Raw genomic sequence first — 26,071 nt, forward strand, 5'->3', positions numbered from 1 at the left:
TATCACTGATGGTTGTATCAACAGGCTCATTTGTCAGTTCAAACTGTGTATGTGGTCACAGCAGTGTCTTTATATTATGGCATGAGCACTGTCTGGCACTTATTACTTGTTTGCTGTGTACATATGAAGTTCAAACTTCACTATCCAATTCAGGTTTTCTGGATAATTTGATTAGAGTCATTCTGCTGCCTAATCCACTCACTTCAGAACTGCTGTTTCAGAGCAGTATGTAAAGAAGCGCTTTAGTATCTTCATGTAGCAACTGTTGTTGAGATATCAGTTACTAACACTATGTAATATTCAAGACAGAAAATTAGGACACCATTTTATGAAAATTAGGACAGTTCCTTGAAAATTTGGCGCAGTAAAATTCTGCCTAACACAAACTCCATAAGAACCAAGCATGTAAAATGTAGGTGGTTGAAGTGTCAGGCCTGCAGTCTTCATTACATTATCAGACATATATGATAGTTAATGTTTTGCCAACAGGAGAAATGTGTTATATTAAGGTCATACTAGTGTTGTATGTGCTGAACTTGTACACACTTTAATGCAGTTTAACAAAACTCACTCATTCACACAGCCAAGCACTTCTTAAGAAGCCGCCAATTGTGCAGCTACTCAAGAACTTCCCAGCATTTTATGGAACCTGAAGGTTTATTACTGTATTCACAAGAGCCTTCCACCGGTCCCTATCATGAGCCAGACTGATCCAGTCCATACCATCCCACCCTGCTTCTCTAAGAACCATTTTAATATTATCCACCCACCTACATTTTGGTCTCCCTAGCGGTCTCTTTCCTTCTGGCTTTCCCACCAATATCCCATGTGCATCCCTCTTCTCCCCTCATTCGTGCTACACGGCCTGCCAATCTCTTCCTCCTTGACTTGATTTTTCTAATTATACTTGGTGAAGCTCCTCATTAAGTAGTTTTCTCCAATCTCTTGTAACTCCATCTCTCTTCGATCCAAATATTCTCCTCAGCATACTGTTCTCAAACACCCTCTATCTATGTTCCTCCCTTAAAGTCAGAGACCAAGTTTCACACCCATACAGAACCATGGACAAAATTATAATTTTTTATATTTCAATTTTTATGTTTTTAGACAGCAGATGAGAAGACAAAAGGTTCTGGTCTGAATGGTAGCAAGCATTACCTGAATTCAATTTCCTCTTAATTAGTCCAACAAAACAGAACAGAATGTCAAAAGTCCTCTGCAAAAGCAGACTGCATCTAAAATATTTCTGAGGGTGCATCACCACAGGATAGTAATATAGATCACTACAGCATCATTAGAAAGGTATTAGATCCTATTTTCAACATGTGATGGGAACCAAAATTGCCATACCAGAGATGTTACTGAACACAAAGGACTCTTTAAGATCTGCCCTCTCAAAATATGATATACTCAGATATTCTGGATAAAATAAGGCACAGGGGAAGGCGATGGAGGAGCCAAAAGTTAAGTACAGAAAATACAAGGTAAGAAGTTTTATTTCAATTTTAAATTTATATCACATTTTATAAGTGGGAAAACATTTAAATGGTAGGCCAAAATAAAGTCAAAATTGAATACTGAGAATTACATGAAAATACTTCATCAACAATGCATGCTACTTATATGAAATGTAATTCTAACTTGTAACTGGAAACTGGATTCTGGGAACACTGTGTGTCCACATTCATGTGCATGTGCATGAATAAACACAGTGCTGTGTTGTTTACGGCATCAAAATCCATACAATTTATGCACAAGAGCAATTCAGAAGCCAAAATTAACTAGAAACCTAGAAGCCGTGTCTTATTCCTAGCACTTGAGGTCCTGGATGGCCACTAGCACAACATTATAGATATTTTCATCTCTGTCTGTTCATGAGCCTGCGTTGAGAATCTGTTGGAGTGGGAGAAACTAGCCGACTTTCACAGAGTCTGAATTCTCTACCTTAAAGACTAGACAACATCTTGTGTTATATAACAATAGGAAACGTTATGTGCTGTCACAGAAATGTACTTACCACAAGAGTAATGGCCGTGGTGCAACAGCACAGTACTGAAATCACATTTGCATTTTAAGAACAGGCTCATTTGCAGCTGATCAGCTGTGTCAATATTGGGACAGTATCCAATGTTTTTGAAACTCTCTCTCCATCACCATGGATTGCTGTGATGAGTATTTCGTTCAGATATCATATTTATTAAACAGAAGATCGCATTAAGTGGAGGAACTGTTTTTGAAGAGACTGTGGACCTGTTGTCTGACAGATTACTGATGAATGAATGAATGCTCTTGGCTGTCCAAGCATGTGCCTTTATTCTGCAATGCTGCAGAGGCAGCATATTTGTCCCAAACCTTATATACCAAACTATATAGCATCACGTCCCAGTAAAGACTTCTTAGTATTACATTTCATGGTATTTTAGATAAACTGAGTAATACTGTACCCAGTGACAGGTTTTAATATCAGTGACTGACTTTTGTGTTACAGTAGTTGGTTATTTATATCAAGTGCAGAGACTTTTTAGCATCAAATTAAATAAAAGGACTTTACGTGGGGTCAAACGGAAGCAATGGAGGAGGACATTGCTGTAACTTATTTCAAGGTATCATATTAAACAAGGGCATGGAACTGAAGAAAATAATGAGAATCCTTAGTTAGTCTGATCAGTACAGTAGGTGAAATTCAAACTGGCAACCTTCCAGATACCAATCAGATATGTTATCAGTGAGGTAACCTTCTTGGTGTGAAGGTACGAGTAGGAGCATATGACTTAAATAGTTGTTATTACCATAGGCATACATAATGTTGTGTATTTTGGAAAGCATTTTCTTGGTTCATTGAAAATAAATAAGTTCAGATAAAAACTAGCTATGATAGAACTAAAAAATTTTGCTGTAAGTCCTGGGCAGTCAGTTCAAAGATTTATGAAACATGAAACTTAAATAATGTTCTATAATACCTACCTTTAACTTCTCAATTAATAGCTGGTTGACGACCTCCGACTGTGGCCGTGACGTTTTGTCTGTTGTGACTCTCCTCCTCACCTGTATAACATAATTGACCAGATGATGAATTAAGCAGTAATTGGTTATATCAGAATAGAGAGCAATCATAAATTTGTGAGTCATATTACAGAGGAGGTTGTCGTCTTTTTATGAGATTATGTACTTGTGGATCTGACAGCTGGTAGTTACACTATTCTACTCAGTTTGTGGGGGAATGTAACTAAGAAATTGTCATTTCTGAGGTCAGCTATGAGTTTAAACATTTCATATTTAATTCTAAAGATTCTGATGGTGGTCTATTATACTTAATACTACTAGTTTTCTGGACTTTAACCACCCTCCAACATTGCAGAAACAAGAAGACAGTGTAGTGACTGGAATTAGCCCCTTCTAATGACCTCAGCTGAGTAGATACCTATGAGGGAGCCCAGCTCAAAAAACATTGTGCTTTTGTTTTCAGAATACCAGACAATGACAAAGTCTGGGAAACTAGTAGTACTACATTTAATTTTTTTTTCTCAATTGGTAGTCAGTTCTTTGTAAATATGGCTGGCACCATACTGTTTGCTTACAGCAGGAGGGCTATCCATTTCATCCAATGGCTCATCATCCACTTGGTGATCTGTGTCATGAGATTCAGAACTGTCACCACCCGCTATATTAGTTGATCCTGAGGCCATCTGGAATGTTATAACAAATTTAATTTTTCCTTACCCTGTGATAGACTGTGAAAGCTGGAATCAACAATCATTCTTACCCATCTCAGGACTATACACATATTAGTGATGTTATTACTAGTGGTGGAAACAGGAGTATCCTTATCAAATATGACTTGTCTGTATCAACACAGCTCTACAGTGAGAAACAAAAAGAACACTAACTGGACACAACTGAATGTGTATCAGTTAGCCCACTGTTTAGCTGCTACCTTCATACATTCTACTGGGCACTCAACTCACATACCAGTGAAGCTGATGGTAACAGCTGCAGTGTCAATGAAGAGAGTGTAAGACATTCTAAGTGCCTTGCTTCCCATGTTCAGCAGATGTTTCAAAATATGTATTTAACTATGTGCTAAGTATAAACAAAATTCATATTATTTATACTGACAATAAAAAACATGTAAATTCTAAAGGGTTCTGACAATGGTGCAAAACACTCAGAATTAATGGGTTTTTGGACTTTTTTTCATTGTTCGGTATTCTACAAACCAGAAAAAAAAAGGACCTTTCCAAAACTGGATCTGTTTCCATCCTCAGATTTGGGGGGGGGGGGGGGNCTGAGCTGGTATCTCCCCCCCACGGATGGAAACAGGCCCAGTTTCCAAAATGTTGTGTTTTCTAGTTTCTAGAAGACTGGACAATGGGAAAAGTAAAAAAACCCAATAATTTTAAGAATAACATGTTTGATGCTAGGTTTTCACAGTGGTGACTGTAATGAGTACTGTATTTTGGGATGTGATGCCGTGAAGTCTGGTAGATAATCAGGTTCTGGAGAGATATTGGTGAACTTTTGTTGACTGCACAGCATCACATCCCAGAATAAAGTTTTTTATTTGTTGAGCATTTCTTACAAATAGTGATTAAAATGAAGTGTTTGTGCAGTTTTCATTTTAAGATATGTCTGCTTCTGTTTTATCTGCTGTACCTTCCCCCTTATCATGCTGTTCCTTCCAAATGTCTTACATACTGTGGGGCAGATAATATCCCTTCTTTTTACAGGTAAGCTCATAATAAAACTTCATATCTTGGGAACTCATTAATACTATTAATTACTAAATTATACTAATGCTTCCAGGAGGCCAAGATGCATGCCTGCAAATTATCCTTCTGTTTTCCAAAACCTCTGCAGCTTAAGGACTGTAAGAGCAGTGGATTCATAAAGCTGAGAGTTAACAACCAGAGTTAATATACCCATTGCCAGGTGCATAAAAGCCAATTTAATCTTTCAAGAACTGTCAGTAAATCTACAAGGGAAAGGTCATTTTGAGTTACCATGCCGACTTACAGAGACCTTTCTTGGGGGATGTTAATAACAAATGAACTTGGCTATCCCTCTCTCTCTCTCCGACACGCATGCATACACAAATATATATATATATATTCAGAGAATACAGTAACACCACAGATGCTCGTAAACACAAAGCAGAAAACTGCATGTCAGTACAACTTCTCTTGAGTTCAATAAAGTGAACTAGAGAGAACTTAATTGTGTCAATGTACTATTTTTTTCATTTCTGAATATGGAATGGTCTGCCTGCAATAAATGATGAACAGTTGTAAGAGACTCTGCATATACAGTGCTGGACCATATTATACATATGTTGAAAGTCAATACATCTCAATATATCCTCTAAAGCTCTGGGATCACTCCCATTGAAGAAATGGCAAACTATTTAGCAACTAGCTTAAGACAATGCAAACCGTTTTCAATACAAGGAAAACTGCACAAAATAAACATCAGTGGCATTCCCTCCTAATTTCAAGATCAGATACAAAAGCACATTATTTCTACAAACAAAAAAACTAATACAACTTTTGTTCACCCTGTAACACTTACTATATAATTCACAATTCATCTTCAACATCTTTCACATTAGCCTCACAGAAAAGAAAAAGTTTCAGCTTTACTGAAACAAACATTTAGTTTATTAAGCCATTTCATGGCATTACATAGATAATACATGGAAGGCACAGTAATGTGTCCATGGGAAACAATTAAATTAATCTCATTCTTTTGATTTATTCATCCCAACAATACTGTGTGGTTCTGCTGTTAACGCAATTGGCTAATTTGTTCTGAAGAGACAGACATGGTTATAATAAATATAAAATTTACCTCTATTTGTATGCCACTATCACCACTATTACATTTTGCATTTCTTGCAGCCTTCTTCCCCTTCTTATGCTCTTTGCTGGATCTCCAAACCAGAGGGCCAAACCTAAGATCAAGGAAGTAAGAAATGAGAGATAATATAAAGTGGAGACATGCTCTGAAGATACTCCAGGTATTGTCAGAAACTCACTTAAACTTGGAGTCTGAGGCTGCATCTTCCTTGCCAGGCGGGGGTAGTGGTGGAGGTAGAGGAGGAGGTGGTGTCTCAGTGCTCTGAAGCTGTGCATTCTCATCTTCACCAAGAGGTTGTTCTTCCATCACATCTTCTCCACCCTCACTTCCCTCTTTGCTTCCTCCTTTTTTGTGGAATTTGAGAGCAAAACTCTTCCGGAACTTCTGAAGAATACTTTCTGATGCATTCCCTATAGACAGCAATCATTTCATTGTTTCAATTTTGTTATCGCCACCATGAACATCCTTATGGGCACAAAATCAGCACTTGTTCTCAATAACTATGGGTTATTATTTTCAATTTAATTGTTTCTTCCTTGATTCCGCTTCTATCCATAACTACCACAAAGTGCAAGAAAGAGATAAATTATATAACACAGCAGTAGTTCTTACAGAAACTTTGGCTTGCTTCAGCAGCCATGGTGGAAGCCAAGACCACGATCATTAAACAAAAATCAGATCAGGGAAAGATGAGGTTACAGTGGAGTCGCATCATGCACACATATAACTTGTGCAAACTCAACCATGACCCCCCCCCCAACCCCAGTGACTACCCCCTGACAGTGCTGTGATCAGAATACATTTCACAGATATCACCCATAAGTTATTCATGGTTTTATTATAACAGTGAATTCTCAACCTCATATACAACCCAATAACATATCCAACTTACATTCAGGAAGCTGTGTTTGATTCTTCAGATACTTAATGACTCTGTTCCGACTACAGAGGACATAATACATGAAATATGTCACACTGTAATACTTACTGAGATGGGAAGATGATCATGAATGGTGAGCAGATATGGATTTGGAAACTGAAGATTCTGAGGTACTATCCTGGCATTTGCAGGGAGTAACTACAGGAAATCCATGAAAAATATCAATCAGGAAGCTATTAAATACACAAGGTTCAAAGTGGTATCACCTGTAAGACAGGATTATTGCTACATAAATATGCTTGGTGTATTCAGAGGTAGCCAGGTCAAAATCTGACTGGAGACTAGCTAACCTGACTATGGTTTAATGTGGGTTTCCTCAGCCCTCTGGCAAATTCTGGGATGATACCTTGAAACAAACACAGTTGCTTCTTTCATATCCTTCCTGTCCCACATTCACAATCAGCCTATCATCTCTTATTCAAAGCTACATGATCCCAGCATCATAAAATTACTGTGTAAGCAGCCACTTCAACCTGGTACTCTCACAACTGAAATGAGACAATACCAATAATCTTATTTATGCACTGAACTCAACAGCCAGGGGCCAATTATATGTTCAGCAGGATATAAAACAACAACAAAAACAAACTCAAGGACATGAAAAAAGCTGAACTAATTAAGGCAATTTAAATTTAAATACAAATTTCTAAAAAATATCTATCAATTTACAAACAGCATTAACAGCAGCAGCACATCTTGCAGAGGAACAGTGACTGGAGGAGCAAGTGAACACAGAAAAGTTTAATAAAATGTTACATATTGTGTTCTGAGCAGGAACACAAATACTGCTTGTAGAATAGAAGAATAACATTTTGCATCTTTATAAAAATTTATTGTGAGCACTGATGCCTGGTGTGTCGCATGTGGAAATCGAATCTTTCTAACATACTTTTATTGTCATCATCATTGAATATTTTGAAAAAATCTACTGCAGCAAAGGGCTATAAATGTTCTGTTTGTGGGCTCAAGTTTACTGGAGTCAGTAACTGTAATTGGAGTTCCAAACAAAAGGAACATTTTCAAGGTCTGATCTGATCAAAGTAAAAATATAGCATCAGTAAGATATACATAGGGAAGTCAAAAATTATCTGCACTCTTGTTTTTTCCAATTTATATATAGAAAAGTAGAGGTTGAACAAGTAAGTAATTTTTCTACATAGTCCCTTTCCTTTTCAATGCACTTGGTCAAGCAGTCCACAAGCTTGCGTATTCTCTCCAAGAAGAAGGTTTTCAGTTGGTCACGCAACCATTTATGCACCGCTTCTTTGACCATAGAAAATCAACAACCATGTAAAGCATCTTTGAGCGGTCCAAAGAGATGATAGTCAGAAGGGGCAAGATCTGGGCTGTAGGCAGGGTGTTCCAGCACCTCAAAACCCAAATGGTTAATGATTTCAATGGTCTGGCCGGTCATGTGTGGGCGTGCATTGTCATGCAACAACACTTTCTTCAACAATAGGCCTTGGCGTTTGGTGCGAATTGCTGGCTTCAGATTGTTGGCCAGCAAATCACTGTATCTTGCACTGTTGATCGTAACCCTTTTTCCAGGTAGTCTTCCAGTATAGGCCTCTTGAGTCCCAAAAAAACAGTTAGCATCACATTTCCCGCAGAAGATTGAGTCTTAAATTTCTTGTCCGGCTACTTTTAAACTTCTCCATGATACACATTTCTACACAGTAGAGCACCGTCCCCACACTGTGTTGAAAGTCTCCGATGAATTTCAGTCCCTGACACACCTTCCAACCAGAGAAATCGGATCACTGTTCTTTGTTCCTCCTTGGTGCACACTGCTACTGGAGTGGCCATGTTTACACTGTCAGAGCATCAAGGAAAATGATGCGATCAAGGTCAAACTTCGATCACGTGACCAGAGTAGTACCAATTCTAAGCATGCATACGCAAAAGGCGCTGTGACAAACCTAAAGATGTGTTGTGGCAATAGTGCGGATAATTTCTGACTTTCACTCATATGTGTCAGAAAAGGAAAATACTGTCATGTAGGGACAGGAGGAGTGCTATTTGAAAAATGAATGTATGTGTCAGGTTCAAAGAAAGGATCTGATTCAGCACAAAATAATTAATTTAAGTAACAGTATTATTGTTTTGATATCAAATTATTAGGAACTGTGAAATGTAATTAAATTTATTCACAAATCAAAATATGTCAAAACACAAATATGACCATATATGTGCATGATAAAAAGAAACCTGCCAGAGAACCAGCCATGATCAACTGTTTCATGGGTATAAAATATAACACATATAAGTGACACTACAATATTACTCAGTAATTTCATGCCAACTGCATCAGATCTTATTGAGGTAATTAATTACTGAACTACAGCAGGAAATAGGCTTTCTGAACAGCTGTTTACAGCAACATGTGTTGGCAATAATGACAAAACAACCATCACATATGGAATTATCTGAAACTTCACCAGACGGATGGTTTGTGAGAAAAATATAAAACTGAGAGAATTCTGCCAAATATATGTGCTGTGTGGTGGAAGAATCATTTGGAAGTCACTGTGTAGACAAACACAAAACCTCAGAGCAGTCTCTTTCTCATCTACAGAATAAAAACTCAAGACCTGAAACACAATATCAGAGTTCCTTTATAACAACATTGATCACATACATAAATGCTTATTGCTTCACCTGAGATATTGCGCTGTGACTGTGAAAAGTCCTTGTTATCAGTAAGCCTAGGATGAGTGAGAAGGGGCAGTGCTGCTTGTGATGACAAGTAACTTGATGATCCTGTTGGTTCCTTCTCAGAGCAAGCTTGTGACTGTGGCCTAATAAGGAAATTCAAAGAACAACATAAATAACTTAGTAGTAGTATCATCACTATCCCATAATGTGTTGAAAAGTCAGCAGCCATTCTCTACTATGATACACAATAACTCTAGCTGCATGGCAAATCAAAGCTGTTACCTCATGCATTTAAATATAAAGTTATCATCCTCAATTTAATGGTTTGGTTCAACTTTTGCATGTAAAAAACTTTGTGGTTAAAGCCAGTAACAAAAATTAACATCTGCAAGATCCAAAACCACTTTCCACTTGTCTTCAGTATATTATGTCTTGCTAAATGGTCCTTGTGGGATATAAAAGCTTTTAAGGCACATAAAACAAGATATCCTCAGTATACTGGTCACAGTATGCAGCTTGACATAAAGGAGCTTCATGAAACAGAGTTACAGTCCACTCACTATAGTGAAAATGCCCTGCATGCAGTCTTCCACAACAAGTAATCTATTTCCAAAGAAATGCTGTGAAGAAAATTAAACTGTAGGCCTCCATTCATACAATTTGGTAGTATACAAGCTTACTCTAAACTATCTTTACTGTTACCATTATAAAATTACATCCTTGACTGATGATGCAGCATGGTTGTGGTCCTGGGTTCAGGTCCTGTCCATAGCGTGGGTAGATGGTGTGATGTGGAATGTGAATGTGCCCAACACCGGAAATGTGAATTGCTTTCTGGATTAAATTTATAAATTATTCTATTTACCAAATGTAGGAAAGACATTAATCAAAGTTTATGAATGATAGTTTTCTGGAAGTTATTTCTATATTTTAATATATGATTTAAGAAGTGTGTATATACAAATGGTGAAAGCATAGACTGTTTTGTAGAATTCCTTCAGCTTGTAACTGGCATGCATTTCTAAACCTGTAGAGTATTCTGAAAGGTGACAGAATGTACACCATTGTCTACAAGGATATTACTCTCCTGTGTCTAATCTCCACCATTTCCTTAATGTTAAATGGAATGACTACTACAATGTGCCAGAATCTTCTGCATTGAATTATGCCACCCTAAATTGTATATCTTGTTCACAGATTTCAGATTCATTTCTTTATTACTTAATGTGTCGGAATGTTAATGGTTTATTCATGTAACACTTTTTCTGTAACATTTTGATGATAACATTCAAATTGAGGGATACTTTCATTAAGGATATATATACATATTCCTGGGGTGATTAGACATAAGGTAGGAATTTATCTCCAGTCATTTACAAACAGTAGAGATATAGTCACCAAGATTTTATTAGGTTTTAGAATTGTTACAAGTTAAAATTACAAAAGCAACTATTTACTTTTATATATATGTATATATATTAAAGAGAATCCATGAAAGCATCAGCTTGGGAACCAGTGTTTTGTAAAGGTGTGTTCCAGATGATCATGATGAGAGAAGTGTCCTTCAAGCTGGTCACTATATAAGTACTTCCTAATCTATGACTTCACTTACAGTCGTTTCTCCATTGCCACAACAAATTGTTTGCTCCATGCAGTGTGAAGAGGAATGATTTGAAACAAAAAAGGAGGAAATTAATATAACAAGGCATGCTGTAAGATTAACCAACCACCAGCATAATTTTGTAAAAATAATGCAGTGCATTTGAAATTGGCCTCTCAATTCCAAATATGTAACAATTACCTTATGTTTATTGCACTTTATGAACTTGTACTATACATTTCCTTCAAATGAAAGAATCATTCTGTAAGAACATGATTAAAATGATGCATTACACATTTAATTTGGTCCTGAATAGTAGCTTTGTACAGTGGAACATATGTATGTGCAATCCATGCGCACATACTTTAATGCATTCATGCCAGCACTCACACACACAGGCATACATATACATAACACTGAATAAATATTTCCAGTATTGCTTCATAGACTTCCAAAGTTTCTTTTTTTACTTCTTTTAAATTCACATGCCATATTTAAAACACTCCATACTGTTACACTGGTTATTTACCAAGTGCCAAATTAGAGTTAAATACGATAGACATGAGATCTTATCAATAAGAAACAGTTCAATAGCTTCCACAGTTAAATCCTTGCTTTAATGTTTGCCCATACTGAGTAGTTAAAATGTGATTGAGAAGTCCTTGAGTGAGGCAGTGTTGAGTGTTAGGTTTGTTCTGCTGTGTCAATGTGGGTTGAGTTTCCGAAGTTTGGCCCTTGTTTTCCACAAGTTAGTAAGGAAGAATTTATTTATAGAAAGCTGGTCAGTTTTAATTAACATCAAATATTACTGAAGGCAGATCTAGGCATCCTGTGAAAATGTGATTTTGGAACAGGCAAACATCTGATATTGCAAGTCACCTACAGAATTCTGATTTTTAACAACAGGATCTCACATACAGCAATTCTGCTGTAGGTACAGGAGGTTTCAACTTTTATTTGCCATGTGACTGGGTATAATTCTGCAAAACTACTATGACCAAACACTAATATGCTACTGAATCATATGCAGCATTCTTAGAATACCCACCTTTGTGAATGGAGAACCATACGTCTCCAGTCATGAGCAAAATGATGAGTGGCATGAATGTTTATGTCAGTAGGACTAAAGATCGGGAATCCAACCCATATGAATGTTTCAGAGAACAATCCAAACATTCAAAAATTTCTACATACACAAAACAAACTATAATATTTCTTTTTATAAAATTCTTTAAAATCAGAATATTTTAAAATCCTAAGTTTAGCAGCTGAAAAAAAGGTTTGTGGAGTAACACAGCTAATGTGTGGTGTGTGCCAAATTTGTTTGGATTTAGTTCTGAAGATGACGTGCTGAGCAATAGACTTTAGCTGTGGTATTGTAGTAGTAGTCTTCAGTCCTTGTGTTCATGTGCAAGTGATATAACCCTAGGCTGCCCCACCTTCTAATGTCCCAGTCAGATTTGCTGGTGATTTGGTCATCAAGAGGTGTGCTGGAAACCTTGGTGTGCCGGACTGACTTGGAAAGTCCTGGAGACCGTCGGTATTGGCTTGTGTCCTGTCCACTTGACGACGGTTCCCTCACAGGCTGCAATGAATATACATTTTCGTCAGCATGGATACAATTCTTGAACATTTACTATCCTGAAGGTAATGTAAAGTTCTCCTTATGTTTAATTAATTAAGCACTATGCCATGAAGACATATGGGGGAGTGGAGGCATAACTCCACCATTTTTCACCTCAGCACTGTCATGCAAGTATTTATTTACATAAAAAGAAACCTGTAACATTATTTCATAAAATGGTAAATAGTAAGAATAGTTCCAGATCGGTCTTATATCCTGCCACTGCTAGGCAAAGGAGCATGAACTTAGCTCTAGTGGATAGTAACCAGTGAATTGAAAACGATCTTGAAAGAATTACTGTGGCCTAATCTGATGTACTGTCTCGTGCATTTGCCTGAAGGGACTGAGCAGAACCATTAAAATCATGTCATAACAGTCGGTGTCTGTGACGAGATTCGAACTAGGCACCTCTCCAATATGTCAGAAGCTTTAATATTTCAGCCTATTTTCCTGGTCTCCATTTTGGTACTGGGAGTTCGGAAACATCAGCGCCATTAAGGAAAACTGGTCGATTGCCGTCAACAGTACCAAACTCCATAATAGTGAGAACAGGATATGGACGGACGGTCAGACACATAAGTTCACCGAACTTCGCGCTCGAGTGATTAGCGTTCCTGCTTCGTATTCGCGGAGATTCCGGCATTGATTCTAGGCCCAGATCCGAGCTCTCCTGAGGCTTTTTCGTGATAAATTATTCCTCACTACATCCGGCTATTTTTTTTTTCTTTTTGCCCATAAAATAAATTCTTAGCACTGGTATCTCCTTTATGGGCTCAAGACTCGAATCCGCTCGCTTATATTTTACTTCAGGTTTTCCTAGTTACATTTTCCTTGTTCAGGGGCAAGAAACACCTAGACGAGGCCTCTCGGCTGGTTATCGTTTGTTTCGAACAGCGTTTGAAAGGAATTCCTATCGATCTGTGGGTGAAATAGGGCGACATCAAGTCCTATTAAGCCAGTATGACCTACATCTTGGAAGGCAGGAATTCTTTTCCATGAAGAAAAATAGATAATTCGGCAATTTGACAAATTTCATCGTAGCATGAGTCCCTTACGGGAATGTAATTTCTCTCTTCAATTAACTGCCACAGAGTTACTGCAAACCTTCCTGTTTAGTCCACGTGTATGCTGATCACATTGACCGCATAATTATCTTTCAAAGTATACAAACAAACATTGTATGAAGTTGTCCAGGTGCTTAATTAAGCACCTTGTTATGAAGACGTCTGGAGAGTGGAGGTATAGCTCCAAACATTCTTAACCTGTCACTAAATGGAGGTTATGTGGTCAGCTTCACACCCCGACTGCTTTAACACCGCGCAAGAGAATCCTGCTACTGATTACTTGGAAAGCTTGCTGGGTTCAAAAGCCGGCTTGAACATGGTGCGAAAAACAACACAGTCCGTGTAGGTGCAAGATTAATAACACATCACGTTGTACCCACTCGGCATGTAACTAACTTTGAACGAAAATTAGATATACGTAGGTCGTACCGAAAGTCATGAGCAACTTTTTTTTTGCATGCAACCTGGGAACAGCAGAAGAAAGCGAGTATGGTGGTAGGTGGAACCAGCTGTTGTGTTAACCTTGAGTGTCTTCTGACGACGATAGCATCGATCGAATTTCTTGTGAAAGAGGAAATCCCTGCTGCAGAAATTCACCAGAGACTTCAGCGTGCTTATGGAAGTGTGTGCATGGGTGCGAGCAGTGTTCGCAGATGGGTGAAACATATTGAAGATGGGGACACCAGCATCGAAGATGAGCCTCGGAGCGGTCGTCCTCGAACAGCCTCAACAACAAGGAAAGAGTGTATGAGATCATTCAAGATGACAGGCGTGTGACTGTGGACACAATAGCCCGAAAACTTGGAATAGGGTACAGTGCAGTCAGTACAGGAGATGATTAAAAGCTTGGGCTGGTTTCACCATTTCGAGCCTGAAACGAAACGGCAGAGTATTGAATGGCACCATTTGCATTCTCCATCAAAAAAGAAGCCAAAGACAGTGCCATCAGCTGCGAAGGTGATGGGCACAGTCTTCTGGGATCCAGAGGGGTTTATTCTGNACTCCCAGAACGCTGGGAGAAATGTGTACAAAGAAGTGGCGATTATGTGGAAAAATAAAGAAAGGTCTGTAGATTGAGGTGGTGTATTTGGTTTGTCAATAATGAAGCATGTTACTTTACAAAACATTGCTGCTCATGACTTTCAGTGCGACCCTTGTACTTTTTTAGTTCACTGGCGTCATTTTTGTCCCCCCAAAGGTGTCTCCACCTTGTCATGGTGGTGGGGCTTGCGTGACTCTGTGACCTGGCGGTAGTTTAACTACCGGTAGGGTCACCCATGCCGGAAAGGTCAAAGGGCATAATCCAGACTAAGAGAGACCCTGGTCCTCCAGGTTGGGGGGTTGGGAATGGGGCTAACAACCTCATCCTATAAAAAGAATTTTGTTCAGAAATCTAACAACCAGCCTGGGATCATGATGCGTGGGTCCATTCCTATGGCAGCATGCACTGGTTGTGGAGATTGGTTGCAGAGGAGGACAAGGCTGTACCGCCGAGTGGTAGGTAGGTAGCATCGTGTTTGTAATCTGAGGGTAAACGGCCGTTATATAATAACAATTTTTCTATTTCAGTGCTGAATCTGTGCCGCTATTTTGTTAGTTTAGATCCCTCAGGTACATAATTTGTGGAAATTCATGCCACTTTTTTTTTCAATCCATACAGTTGGTCATTAATACGGTATCAGCCCGCGCGTGGGTAATTGAAGAGAGCGGGGTTGCGGGGGGCTGGGGAAAGTTGCTCATGATTGAAAATCCGGTGAACGTAGCTGGAGCTACTGAAATGACCGAGTAGGTTCGCGAAACCGCGAATTAATTGGAAATGAACAGTTGGAGTAAAGAGGGGTGATAATTAAAAGGTTATAATCACGCCACAACAGATGACTCGAAACCATTCATACCACACTAAACCAGTTGCTGATAACAGAATATGTATTACAGTTTATGTGGACTTAGGCTTACATATAACAAAAGGTAAAAAACGGTAAAGTTGTCCCTGTGCTTAACTAACGAAGCACTATGCCATGAAGGTGTATGGGGGAATTGGTGTAGATATCCGCATTTTCTTGACCTAGGCTCCACATATTCGTATGGTAGCAGTGTAAACAGCATGATCACATATCAACCAAAATTTACAATTCTAACGCTGACATTTTTTAATAATGATGGAGTAGACCTGTTTTTTTATTGCTAGTGGGGTGGGACTAAGTCCCTTGCACTGCGGCCACTTCTGGCCTATTGTACCAGCCCCAGATGACAGGTGAGGGTGATTGTGGAGCAATTGGTGGAATTAAGATTGACAGTACTCGGAGAAAACCTGCCCCAGCGCCACTTTGTCCACCACAAATCCCACTTGACCAGACCCGGGATCGAACCCGGGCCGCCGCGGTGGAAAGCCAGCGACTAACCGCTTGAGCTATGGCGCGACCTAGTAGACCTGTAGTTTTCTAAATAAAACAAAATTTTCTCATCAAAAATGAATTCTCCTCTCCCGGATCTATATTTTCTCAGTGCCAGTAGGAGTGCTTCAAACGAAATTTATACTTGGGAGAAATTAATAATTCCCTAGCAATAAGAACCCGGAAGAGCTCGGGCGGTACAGCTACTGGACTAAGGGCTGGACGGGCTAGTCAGGGCTCTATGTGAGACTTGAGGTTTTTAGTCTGCAGGCACCTGCTCACGCTGGGTTTTTCTAAGATGACGGCGATAAGTTCCTCCGAAAGGTCGGTTCACACAAGATCTACACGGTGCCACATCCCAGAAGACGGCATTCTTCATAGTCAGGGTTCGATTCTCGGTAGAGACAAGAGGTTTTTCTCTTCTCATTAACGTCCGGATCGGCTCTGGGGCTCACCCTGGATCCTATACAGTGGGCACAGGGGGCTGTTTACTTGGGGATAAAGCGACAAGGACGTGAAGCTGACCACTCACCTCCAACTAATGCCGACGTCAAGAAAATGTGGATCTACACATCCACTCCCACATACGCCTTCATGGCGTAGTGCTTTATTAGTTAAGCACAGGGACAACTTTACCTTTTCTTACCTTACGAGTTGAAGTAACTGTGACTGGGGTCCGCCCATGCTTCTTATTCTAGCATCCAATTGTTAATCTCGGGCCGGTGACCGACTGTCCTAAGGTTTTCGTGGTTGTTCCCAGTATTTACAGCAAGATAGCAGAATTAATTAGGTGTCGTTCTCATACTCGAACATCCTTTCCCGCTTATTATTCATTAATAACCTTATCATTCGACGCTAAAAGTGTGAGCAACTGAAAGCGTCATGGAACAAACCAAGATAAACGTGTGCAAGTTTTCAAATAAAGCAGTGTTCTACCTCGCCACTATTACGCACAACAGACGATGTTTTATCACTACATATTATTAATATTATCCAACAAACAAAGCAAACTCCGTGATTTTAGTCTGCAAGCGAACTATACCGACCGAGCGACAGCCGCTTGTCGGCGAAATTAGTGTCAAATTTAGCGGAGAGAGGGTGTCGCGTGGTCAGCGCAACGTATACCCCACGGCAGTTACCTCGGTTTTCTAGACTGGAGCCGCTATATCCTTGAAATAGCTCCTCAATTATCCTCACGAGGCTGAGTGGATCCCATTCCAGACCCACTACTTCTCAGAAAATCTGGTAGCGCCTGGAATAGAACCCGGACCTCTGGATCTGTAGCCAGGAACTCTGACCATTAGACCATAGAGGCGGTCATTACTGATTTCAACAAAATACAAAATACAGTATGCGTGCAAAGCGAAAGACAGACACGTGAACCTTTAACGTTTCCACTTTCAGAACGACAACAAGAACACTAGTTCTTAAGTCCATATAATTATAAAGGTACCTCCCACTAGTGCCGAGGTCAAGAAAACGTGGATCTAGACATCCTACCATATACGCCTTCATGGCGTATCGCTTAATTAGTTAAGCACAGGGAAAACTTTACTTTTTACGAGTCTTCATTAAATGCTGTCCTATGAAATGCAGGAATATCAGACGCGACCAGTTTTATCTATTCACCTCTGGCTATTGAGCCGTCTAAATAAACTGCGATGGACTCATCGAAGTCACTTCAAACCATTCATGAGCAACAGTCCCACAATTCCACTGTTTCACAAGCTGAGAGTGCAGTCACATTCAAAAATACGATAGGCAAATCAATGTTGCACAGAAACCCGGGCTATAAAATGTCGACGCTACATATTTGTCCTTGACCATTCCATCCGTAATTGCTATTCATAATCACTACCACATCTCGTTCGACGTTACATAACGTCACCGAACGTTGCGTTATATCCAGGACGTTCGGGGTTAAAAACCCGGCCGACATTGGCTGTCCTGACTACGGGTTTTCGTCGTTTTATAGTTACTCGAGGAAAACTGTGGGATAGTACCTCAAATTGGGCCACAACCGTTTCCTTTCATATCCTTATCAATCTATCTTGCACTGGGGTACGAGTACATAGTTAGTTGGGGCACTATGGTACAAGCCGGAAGGTCGCGGGATCGAATCCAGATGAGGTTTTTTTTTCAATTTACCTAACGCCCCAGCCGCACTACAGCCCTGGAGTCGACATAACCTCTAACAGAAATGAGCACAAGGAATATTCTTGGGGGTAATGGGCGGCCGACGCGTAAGGCGGACAACCTCACCGCCATCTGTGAGCCGATTGTTTAGAAAATGTGGGAACCTCAACATTTCACAACTCCATGCGCCTCCACGGCCTGTTACAGGGACAGCTTTACCCTTTTACTTTATTCATCTTTCACTTATCGTCTTGTAATTCGACGCTATACGAATACTCACAGAGTAATTAAATCATCACTTAATAATCTCTGCATTCTATTCAGTGCCGTTACAAAACAGTGTTATACTGTCATTAAATAACTAACGAATTAACAAACCCAAGAAAACGCGAATGTCATTGCTGATGTATCGAGTGGGCTCCTGTGAACACGGTGATGAACCTGTGCTCTAACGTGCGCTGCAGTCCACTTAAAAATAATATAAAAATAATTAATTAAAATTCATTTTAATGCAGCCCACGGTTTTAGCGCATATCAGAGCAGTGTACCAGTTTCGATACATTAAGACGCCTGAAGATGGCCATCTGTGGCCGTAACATGTTGCATTAAGTGTTAAATTGTGAATAAACAATTGTTCCATTATTGACGGACTGTGGATACATAGACGTTTTAATTAAAGTTTCGCAACAAGATGCTGAAATGCAGTTCTAATGTATGTTATAAAAAAGACTCGAGTAAAGCAACTTCTGTACCATTATATCGACGTGCATTGGTGAACTGGGCCATTTTATATATTTTGAGTTCGACCGGTTTTTAACAAAGTTATGTGATTTTACTCCGACGGTCTATATGAAACATGTGCGACTGAGTAACAGTGAAAGTTCTGTGTTGTAATTGGCTTAATTATTGCTCGAATTTATGCAGAAATGGCCAGACATGTGGAGAGGGGTGTTCGCAAAGTCCATGTGATTCATTCTTTGATAATATTAGCTTAGTAACTCTCATTCATAAGTCCTGGAATTGGAAGATTATAAATATTTATCTGCACACAGTCGGGGGCCAAAATCACTGGGTTAAAAGGTAACGCATGTGAGCAAACAGATTTGAGTATGTACTTAATAGCGGGATCTGGAGGTGGGGGGGGGGTTGAAATTAAATATATGAGCACGTCTTTTCTGACAAAGAATGAAGCATTTTTGGTGAAAAATAAACATTCGTGCAACGGTGTAGTAGATTTGCGAATCTATTTAATAAAACCATATTTTAAACTGATATTCTTCTGGAATAAACTACTAATAATCTAAGAACACTTTGTGTGCTTTTGTACTCCGTGCATAAAGTGAACACACAATGAGGGAATATCTGTTTACCTGAATGCTTCATCTGCCAGACCACTTAAATAATTTCGATGAGATTTTGTACGGGGACAGCCTCTGTGTTCTAGTGGTCAGAGTTCCTGGCTACAGATCCAGAGGCCCCGGGTTCGATTTCCGGAGTTAACAGATATTCTGGGAAGTAGTGTGCCTGAAACGGGGTCCAATCTGCCTCATGAGGATAATCGAGGAGCTACTTGAAAGGAAAAGTAGCGGCTCGGGTCTACAAAACCGAAATTAACAGCCGTGGGATTCGTTGCGCTGACCATGCGACACCCTCTATCCGCTGAAGTTGGCACTAACGAATCCCTACGGCCGTTAATTTCGGTTTTCTAGACCGGAACCGCTATTTCCTTGAAATAGCTCCTCAATTATCCTCACGAGGCTGAGTGGACACCGTTCGAGACCCACTAATTCTCACAAAATCTGGTAGCGCCGGGAATCGAACCCGGACCTCTGGAGTTGTAGCCAGGAATTATGACCACTAGACCAAAGGGGCGGTCCTACCAAAAGGCAGAAGCATGTAGGAAAATTATAATGTATGGTAGATCTATACAAATAACTAGGTTGAGGGGGACAAATGATAAAAATTAAGTAATTTATAATTAAAGCAAATCTAAAGAAATTAATAGAAGGGCCATACACAGGCACAACCTGCTGTCAAGGGGGTGCGGGCCTGCGTAAATTATGACTTGACCCTATATGAAATAAATCATCATCATCATCATCATCATCATCATCTCTGGCACGACAGCCCTTTGTGAGCCCCCGATTTCCTCAGGATTGCTAGCCATTCTTCTCTATTCGATGCTACATTCCTCCAGTCCTTTAATAACACAGGCCTACAAAAAAAATATTTTTTTTTGGTGTCTAGGATTTTAGAACTAATTTTAGTTATATTTAAGGCGCTGAATCTAAATATAAAATCAGTTTTTCTCTACCAGCTCTACTTTTTTAGATCAGCGTTTTTGTAACGTGCAGTTCTACACAAAATGTGCAGTTCTAATTGTATTTTGTGCAGTTCTAAATCTCATATGCAAGGATTGGTTCCTGTATATTTGCCCTATTGTCANGAAGATGGGATACACACATGATGGCAGATTACTGCTGGAGTTTAAAAAGGGACTGTTCTAAAATACATTCAAGAAAGTCACGAAAAAGAAGCTTCCGTAGTGTTCCGTGACTATAGTTGGTTTGACTGTTATATATAGTCGATGATTTTTTCCTCTATCTTTGTATTTAATATAATAAAATAAAAATATAATTATAATATAGTAATAAAAATTCCATGTTGAGTTTTTTTATTTGATCCACTGATTTAACTTAAAATAGTGTAACGTATATTTCACCAAAATGTTATATCTTAAAAATTTGAGCTCCTAGGCAAAAACTAATGCCATATTTGAATTCAGGGCATCAAATTCATATGAAATCAGCTCCAAATACCCCGGCACCAAAACAGCTGTTGGCCTGTGTAATATAATATAATAAATACAGACCAATAAAGCACATTACCGTGTATGTAATGACGTATGGGGAACAATTATTATATTTCTTACGTTCTCAGCAACATATTTATGCGTACAGATTACTGGATCTATGCACTGAACTATGTCTATTACTGATTAACATTGTTTAGTAATGCATTTATTTCTGTAATACATGACTATCGAGCTGTTTACGAACATCGTCACCTGGAGCAGGGCCGCAGCCAGGTACCGGGCCCTGGCATCAATTATACCAGGCCCTCGTCTTATAGAAAAAAAGAATTTACCGGGCCGCGGTCTGACAAAGGTTAAGAACCACTGCCCTAGAGTGTGTATGCGATGTTTGTTACTTCCTTCTAGCATGAGAACCGTCGGAATACTATGAGCACACCTTCCAACTCTTGTTTAAGAAGCACCTGTCAGCTACGAGCTGGACGACCTTTCGAATCTCGGAGAAACTGTTACAAATTCTGTTTCCGCCAGCGCTTCCTGATCGAATGTGAGGTCCTTCCAACAGCAGTGTGACGCTGACCGCTCGCTTCTACCTCCTGTTGAGGTTACAATACGAGTATGAACGTTTTCTATGCCCTCTGAGGCTCTTCATGGCATGGAACTCAAGAGAGAGGGACAACTTTCCCTTTGGCTTCTACCGAAATGGATAGCTTACCTCTGTGGCATGAAAGTCCAGAGCGGGAGACAGACGTTTCGATGTTATGTCATTAAAAATTTATACTTCAGTAGTTTTTTCCGTAATGCGATTAAAGGCTCAACTCGCTCGTGCAACTCAGTTCCAAAACACAATGCGACCGGTATGAACGCCACAGGGGGATCCATCATAAGTGAAGGGGATGGACATGCATGTCGTGGACATTTTCATAGCGTGTAAATCCTTTAACTTTATATTTTAAATAATTAACTAACTAATGTAACTAACCAGCCGAAGGGCTGCGCACTCTGGGCACAAAGTGCAGCATCACAACTAGAAAACCAACGAATTGTCCTTAAATTCAAATCAGTCCCCCACAGCTATAAAAAAGCCCTACTGGAGATCTGTTTCTGTGTTTTACTTGTACATGGACGATAAGTTCAAGCGCCTACACAGGCGGCACCAGCGGCTTCGAAGTTAACACAAGGAGGGGAAGACGTGTTACTTCGCCCATTTGTTTGTTTTTATAACTTAACAGAAATATACGAATTTTGGGATAGATGTCCACATTAGACGTTGTCGGGATAGTTTAATTTTGGTTCATACAGGTCCATTTGTATTGCTACAAACCTCGAAAATCCCACATTTCCTACATAACACTCAGAGAGAGAGAGAGAGAAAAAGGAAAAATAATATGAAGGCTGGAGTAATTTAACCGGATTCATACCTTCAAGAGATTTCTCCAAGCATACAAATTAAAATTCTTATCCACGTCTCTTATAATAAAAAAAACCAGAATATATAACTAATAAGCCATTTTATTGAAAAATACAGTCAATTCCTGCTTCGTAATCGGGACGTCACAACTATAATGGCGTTCCTCAGTCCCTTCATGTAAATACCGGAATGGTACCTCAAATTAGGACATGACACCTTCGATCCACCAATTTCCAATTCATTATTCGCCAATCGTCCTACCATTCAACGATACATGTGACATGGGGCCTGAGAGCTGGAATAAGGGAACAACAAAAACAGCAACTGCTAGGTAACAGCTGTTTAAACACGCAAAAAGACCAGAGCCATCGATAAGCAACGTACGAACGCAAAAATGGAGAAACTGCAGGTAACGGCGCTTTCTGTGCAGTCCGCGTAGTCAATTTTGAGTTTGTTGACGTGAGATGGTCGCCAGCGCGCAAGGACGTGAGCCAAGAAGCAGAGGGAAGACCGCCGTTGGAAGCCGCTGCCAAGCAACGTGATTGAGGGCATTTGTCTGTGTGTGACAATGATCACTGTAGTTACGAGCTGTAAAAGTGTTCAATCCAAAACCGTTTTTAGTCACTGAAGCGAGTGACAATAATATTAACTACGAAAGCATAGTTGAATAAACAAGGAGCGACTAAATAAAACTAGGCCCTAACACATCTAAAAAAGTCGGGGAGTCCCAAGAGGAGAGGGCTGCCACTTTGGTTACTTTCGGAACTAGGCAAACTGTGAGCTGTAAGAAAGCTGAAGATGATGTCGAGTCCCATTTCGGACACGCACAGGAATGCATTACAGGCTGGGAACGTCTTGAAGACGCCTGTTAAATATAACAGCAGGTAACGCAGTGACAGAACGTTCTCAGCTGTTTCAGCGCTGCTGAAGAAACGTATTTCATTCTGACGTGAAACTGAGCTCTTATGCTTAAATTGTAACGCATTGAATCTCCTGGAAAATGCCAGGGCAGTATGTGAACCTACCTCACATTAGGTCTCTGCCACGGCCGCATCCTTCATATAGCGTTTCACTATTTATGGCTAACAATCCTACCATCCGACACTATACAACCTGAGCTAATGAAAGATCTTTAAATAAATCATAAATAAAGCAAGAGGAGGGTCGATGAAAAATATATAGAATTGGAGATTTTAATTATTTCAGTTTTATGTATTTGTATTTACTTCAAGTAAAGGGCGGTGCCATAGCTCGGGCGGTTAGTCGCCGGCTTCTAACAGCGGCGGCCCGGGTTCGAGCCCACGTCAGGTCATGTGGTATATGTGGTGGACAAAGTGGCACTGAGGCACCTATTCTCCGGGGCTGGTACAATAGGCCAATTAGTGGCCAATGTAGCATGGGGACTCAGTCTCGTCCCACACCAAGAAACTTAAAAAAAAAAACCCGCAAACTAATAGCAATTATCGCTGATGAAGCTGCATCATTTGTGTATAAAATATAAAGTGCTATTTCTGTAGCCTGTAATTTCGTAAGGTGTATAATTTTCTTCCAGAACCAAAACATGAGAATTATCGCGCAAAAACATGCATAGCTACCTTGGACTGACTCACATTAATGAATAAATAGAATGAGAGAATGTATGCATTATAGAAAAGCAATCTCATATTCTGCTTTCTTTTTCGAAGGAGGGGGATTCGTAGAATGGTAAGCCGGGAAATCTCTTATCATTCCTTGTCCCTCATTGTTTGATTTCCACTTCGGTGGAGAAGCTCCGAAAATTTTGAAACTCATAGCAAATAATGCTCTATTCTAGAGTAACTTGAAGTTAAAACTACAACTTTGATATTCAACTAATGGTCAAGTTGTGGTCACTTTGAATTACCAAAAAATCAATACCTCACAATTGGCTTACCTGCATCCAATGGTATTAGTTCTTTGTGTACTCCGATGAAAATTGTCCATTTTGTTTGAAAGTACGTGTCCACTATCACGATGTCTTCGAAATCGTTGGACTTGGATGTTTTATAACACCTGACCGTGTTTTCCTCCAGAGAGACGACCCGGTGTTTTTCTCTTGTGGGGGCACAGTTCTGCACTTTTGGAACCTGCTTTTTTAGAATGATTTCATTTCTTGCAACTTCCTCTTTTGGCACAAAAAAGTAAACTATCCCTAGGATATTTTCTGTGCAGAATATTTACAGTTCTAGCGAGCACATGATTTGATTAAAGTGAGTTCTTTGAAGACTGGCTTCCGCTGCTTGCCTCTTCGTGGTGCTGCCAATACCGTCACAGGCATTCTACCCGCGCGGGGTTCCAACGAAGTTACTTTCTGCTTCAAGTCCGAAGTCTTGATAGTGATAACATGAATTGGAAAAATTCTTTTTGTTTTTATATTGGCTTCTACCGCCATCACTGAAATAAATAACGTTCCTGACTGAAGGCACATTTTCTTTTATATCGGCGATAAGAAATTTTGGAACACATAACTGTGGCTCTATCGTGCTTTACATGATCATTGATTGTACACAAGCTTGGGCATTTTGTTATACTGTCCGCCTTGTAGTAATACACAAAAGGGTGAAGTGAAGGCTGTTGATTTACCCAGTGGAAACTTTGAATCTCGTCTTGAACGAGAAACGAACAATTATCTGCAAAATCTGTAAAATATAAAGTGCCCACAACTTCGCTATTAGTCGAATATAAAAGTTGTAATTTTATCTCAAAGTTACTCTAGAATAGAGCATTATTTGCTATGAATTTCAAATTCTTCGGAGCTTCCTCGCCGGAGATATGAGATGCTAAATTTGCCGCTTTTGGGCCCAGAGCAAAGTTTGAAAACTCCTGGAAAATTCTGGAAACTAGGTACGGGGTTCAACCTATGTGATTATATTCCTCATGTGGGTAACAATAAAGGGTAGAAACCACATATCTGATACTTTCCCCTTCCCATTGGTTTCTGAAGGTGAAAATTAGCGTTTTTCCAAAAATCGACAGATAAGTTTCGAGCTTAATTAGACCTAGAGGTAGTGAGTTGAGTGAAACCTTGTAATGATATGATTTATAGTCCATATCATAAGGAACAAATTGGTTTCTTATTGGAGTCTCTAGCTTCAATAGTTATCGAGATTTGGGAGATAACGTAAATCTCAATTTCAGGTGAAAACGCGTTCTTTCGCATTATAAAAACTTCGCTGTTAGTTGAATATCAAAGTTGGAATTATAATTTCATGTTACTCTAGAATAGAGCATTATTTGCTATGAGTTTCAAAATTTTCGGAGCTTCCCCACCGGAGATATGAAATGTTAAAAATGGCCAATTTTGGGCCCAGAGCAAAGTTTGGAAGCTCCTGGAAAATTTTGGAAAATAGTTACATGATTCAAAACTATGTGATTATATTCCTCATGTGGGTAACAACAAAGGGTAGAAACCACATATCTGATACTTTCCCTTTCCCATTGGTTTCTGAAGGTGAAAATTAGCGTTTTTTCCCAAAATCGATGGGTATGTTTCAAGCTTGCTTACACCTAGAGGAAGTGAGTTGAGTAAAACCTTGTAATGACCTGATTTGTTGTCCGTATCATG

General features: G+C 39.5%; 1 protein-coding gene across 3 annotated transcripts in view; it reads right to left on the minus strand.

Annotated features, from left to right (window-relative positions):
• Nucleotides 1–2,964: 2,964 nt before the first annotated feature.
• Nucleotides 2,965–26,071, minus strand: part of LOC111873950 — a gene marked incomplete at its 3' end in the record, with an annotated part of 781,441 nt that continues 758,334 nt past the window's right edge. For all 3 annotated transcript variants that reach the window (XM_033755285.1, XM_023869061.2, XM_033755286.1), the window contains 6 exon segments: nt 2,965–3,045; nt 3,579–3,686; nt 5,845–5,947; nt 6,032–6,263; nt 9,452–9,591; nt 12,488–12,633. In XM_033755285.1, the coding sequence (XP_033611176.1) occupies nt 2,965–3,045; nt 3,579–3,686; nt 5,845–5,947; nt 6,032–6,263; nt 9,452–9,591; nt 12,488–12,633 (810 nt within the window).

Source organism: Cryptotermes secundus, unplaced genomic scaffold (genome assembly GCF_002891405.2).
Source record: "Cryptotermes secundus unplaced genomic scaffold, Csec_1.0 scaffold777, whole genome shotgun sequence".
Lineage (NCBI taxonomy): Eukaryota > Metazoa > Arthropoda > Insecta > Blattodea > Kalotermitidae > Cryptotermes > Cryptotermes secundus.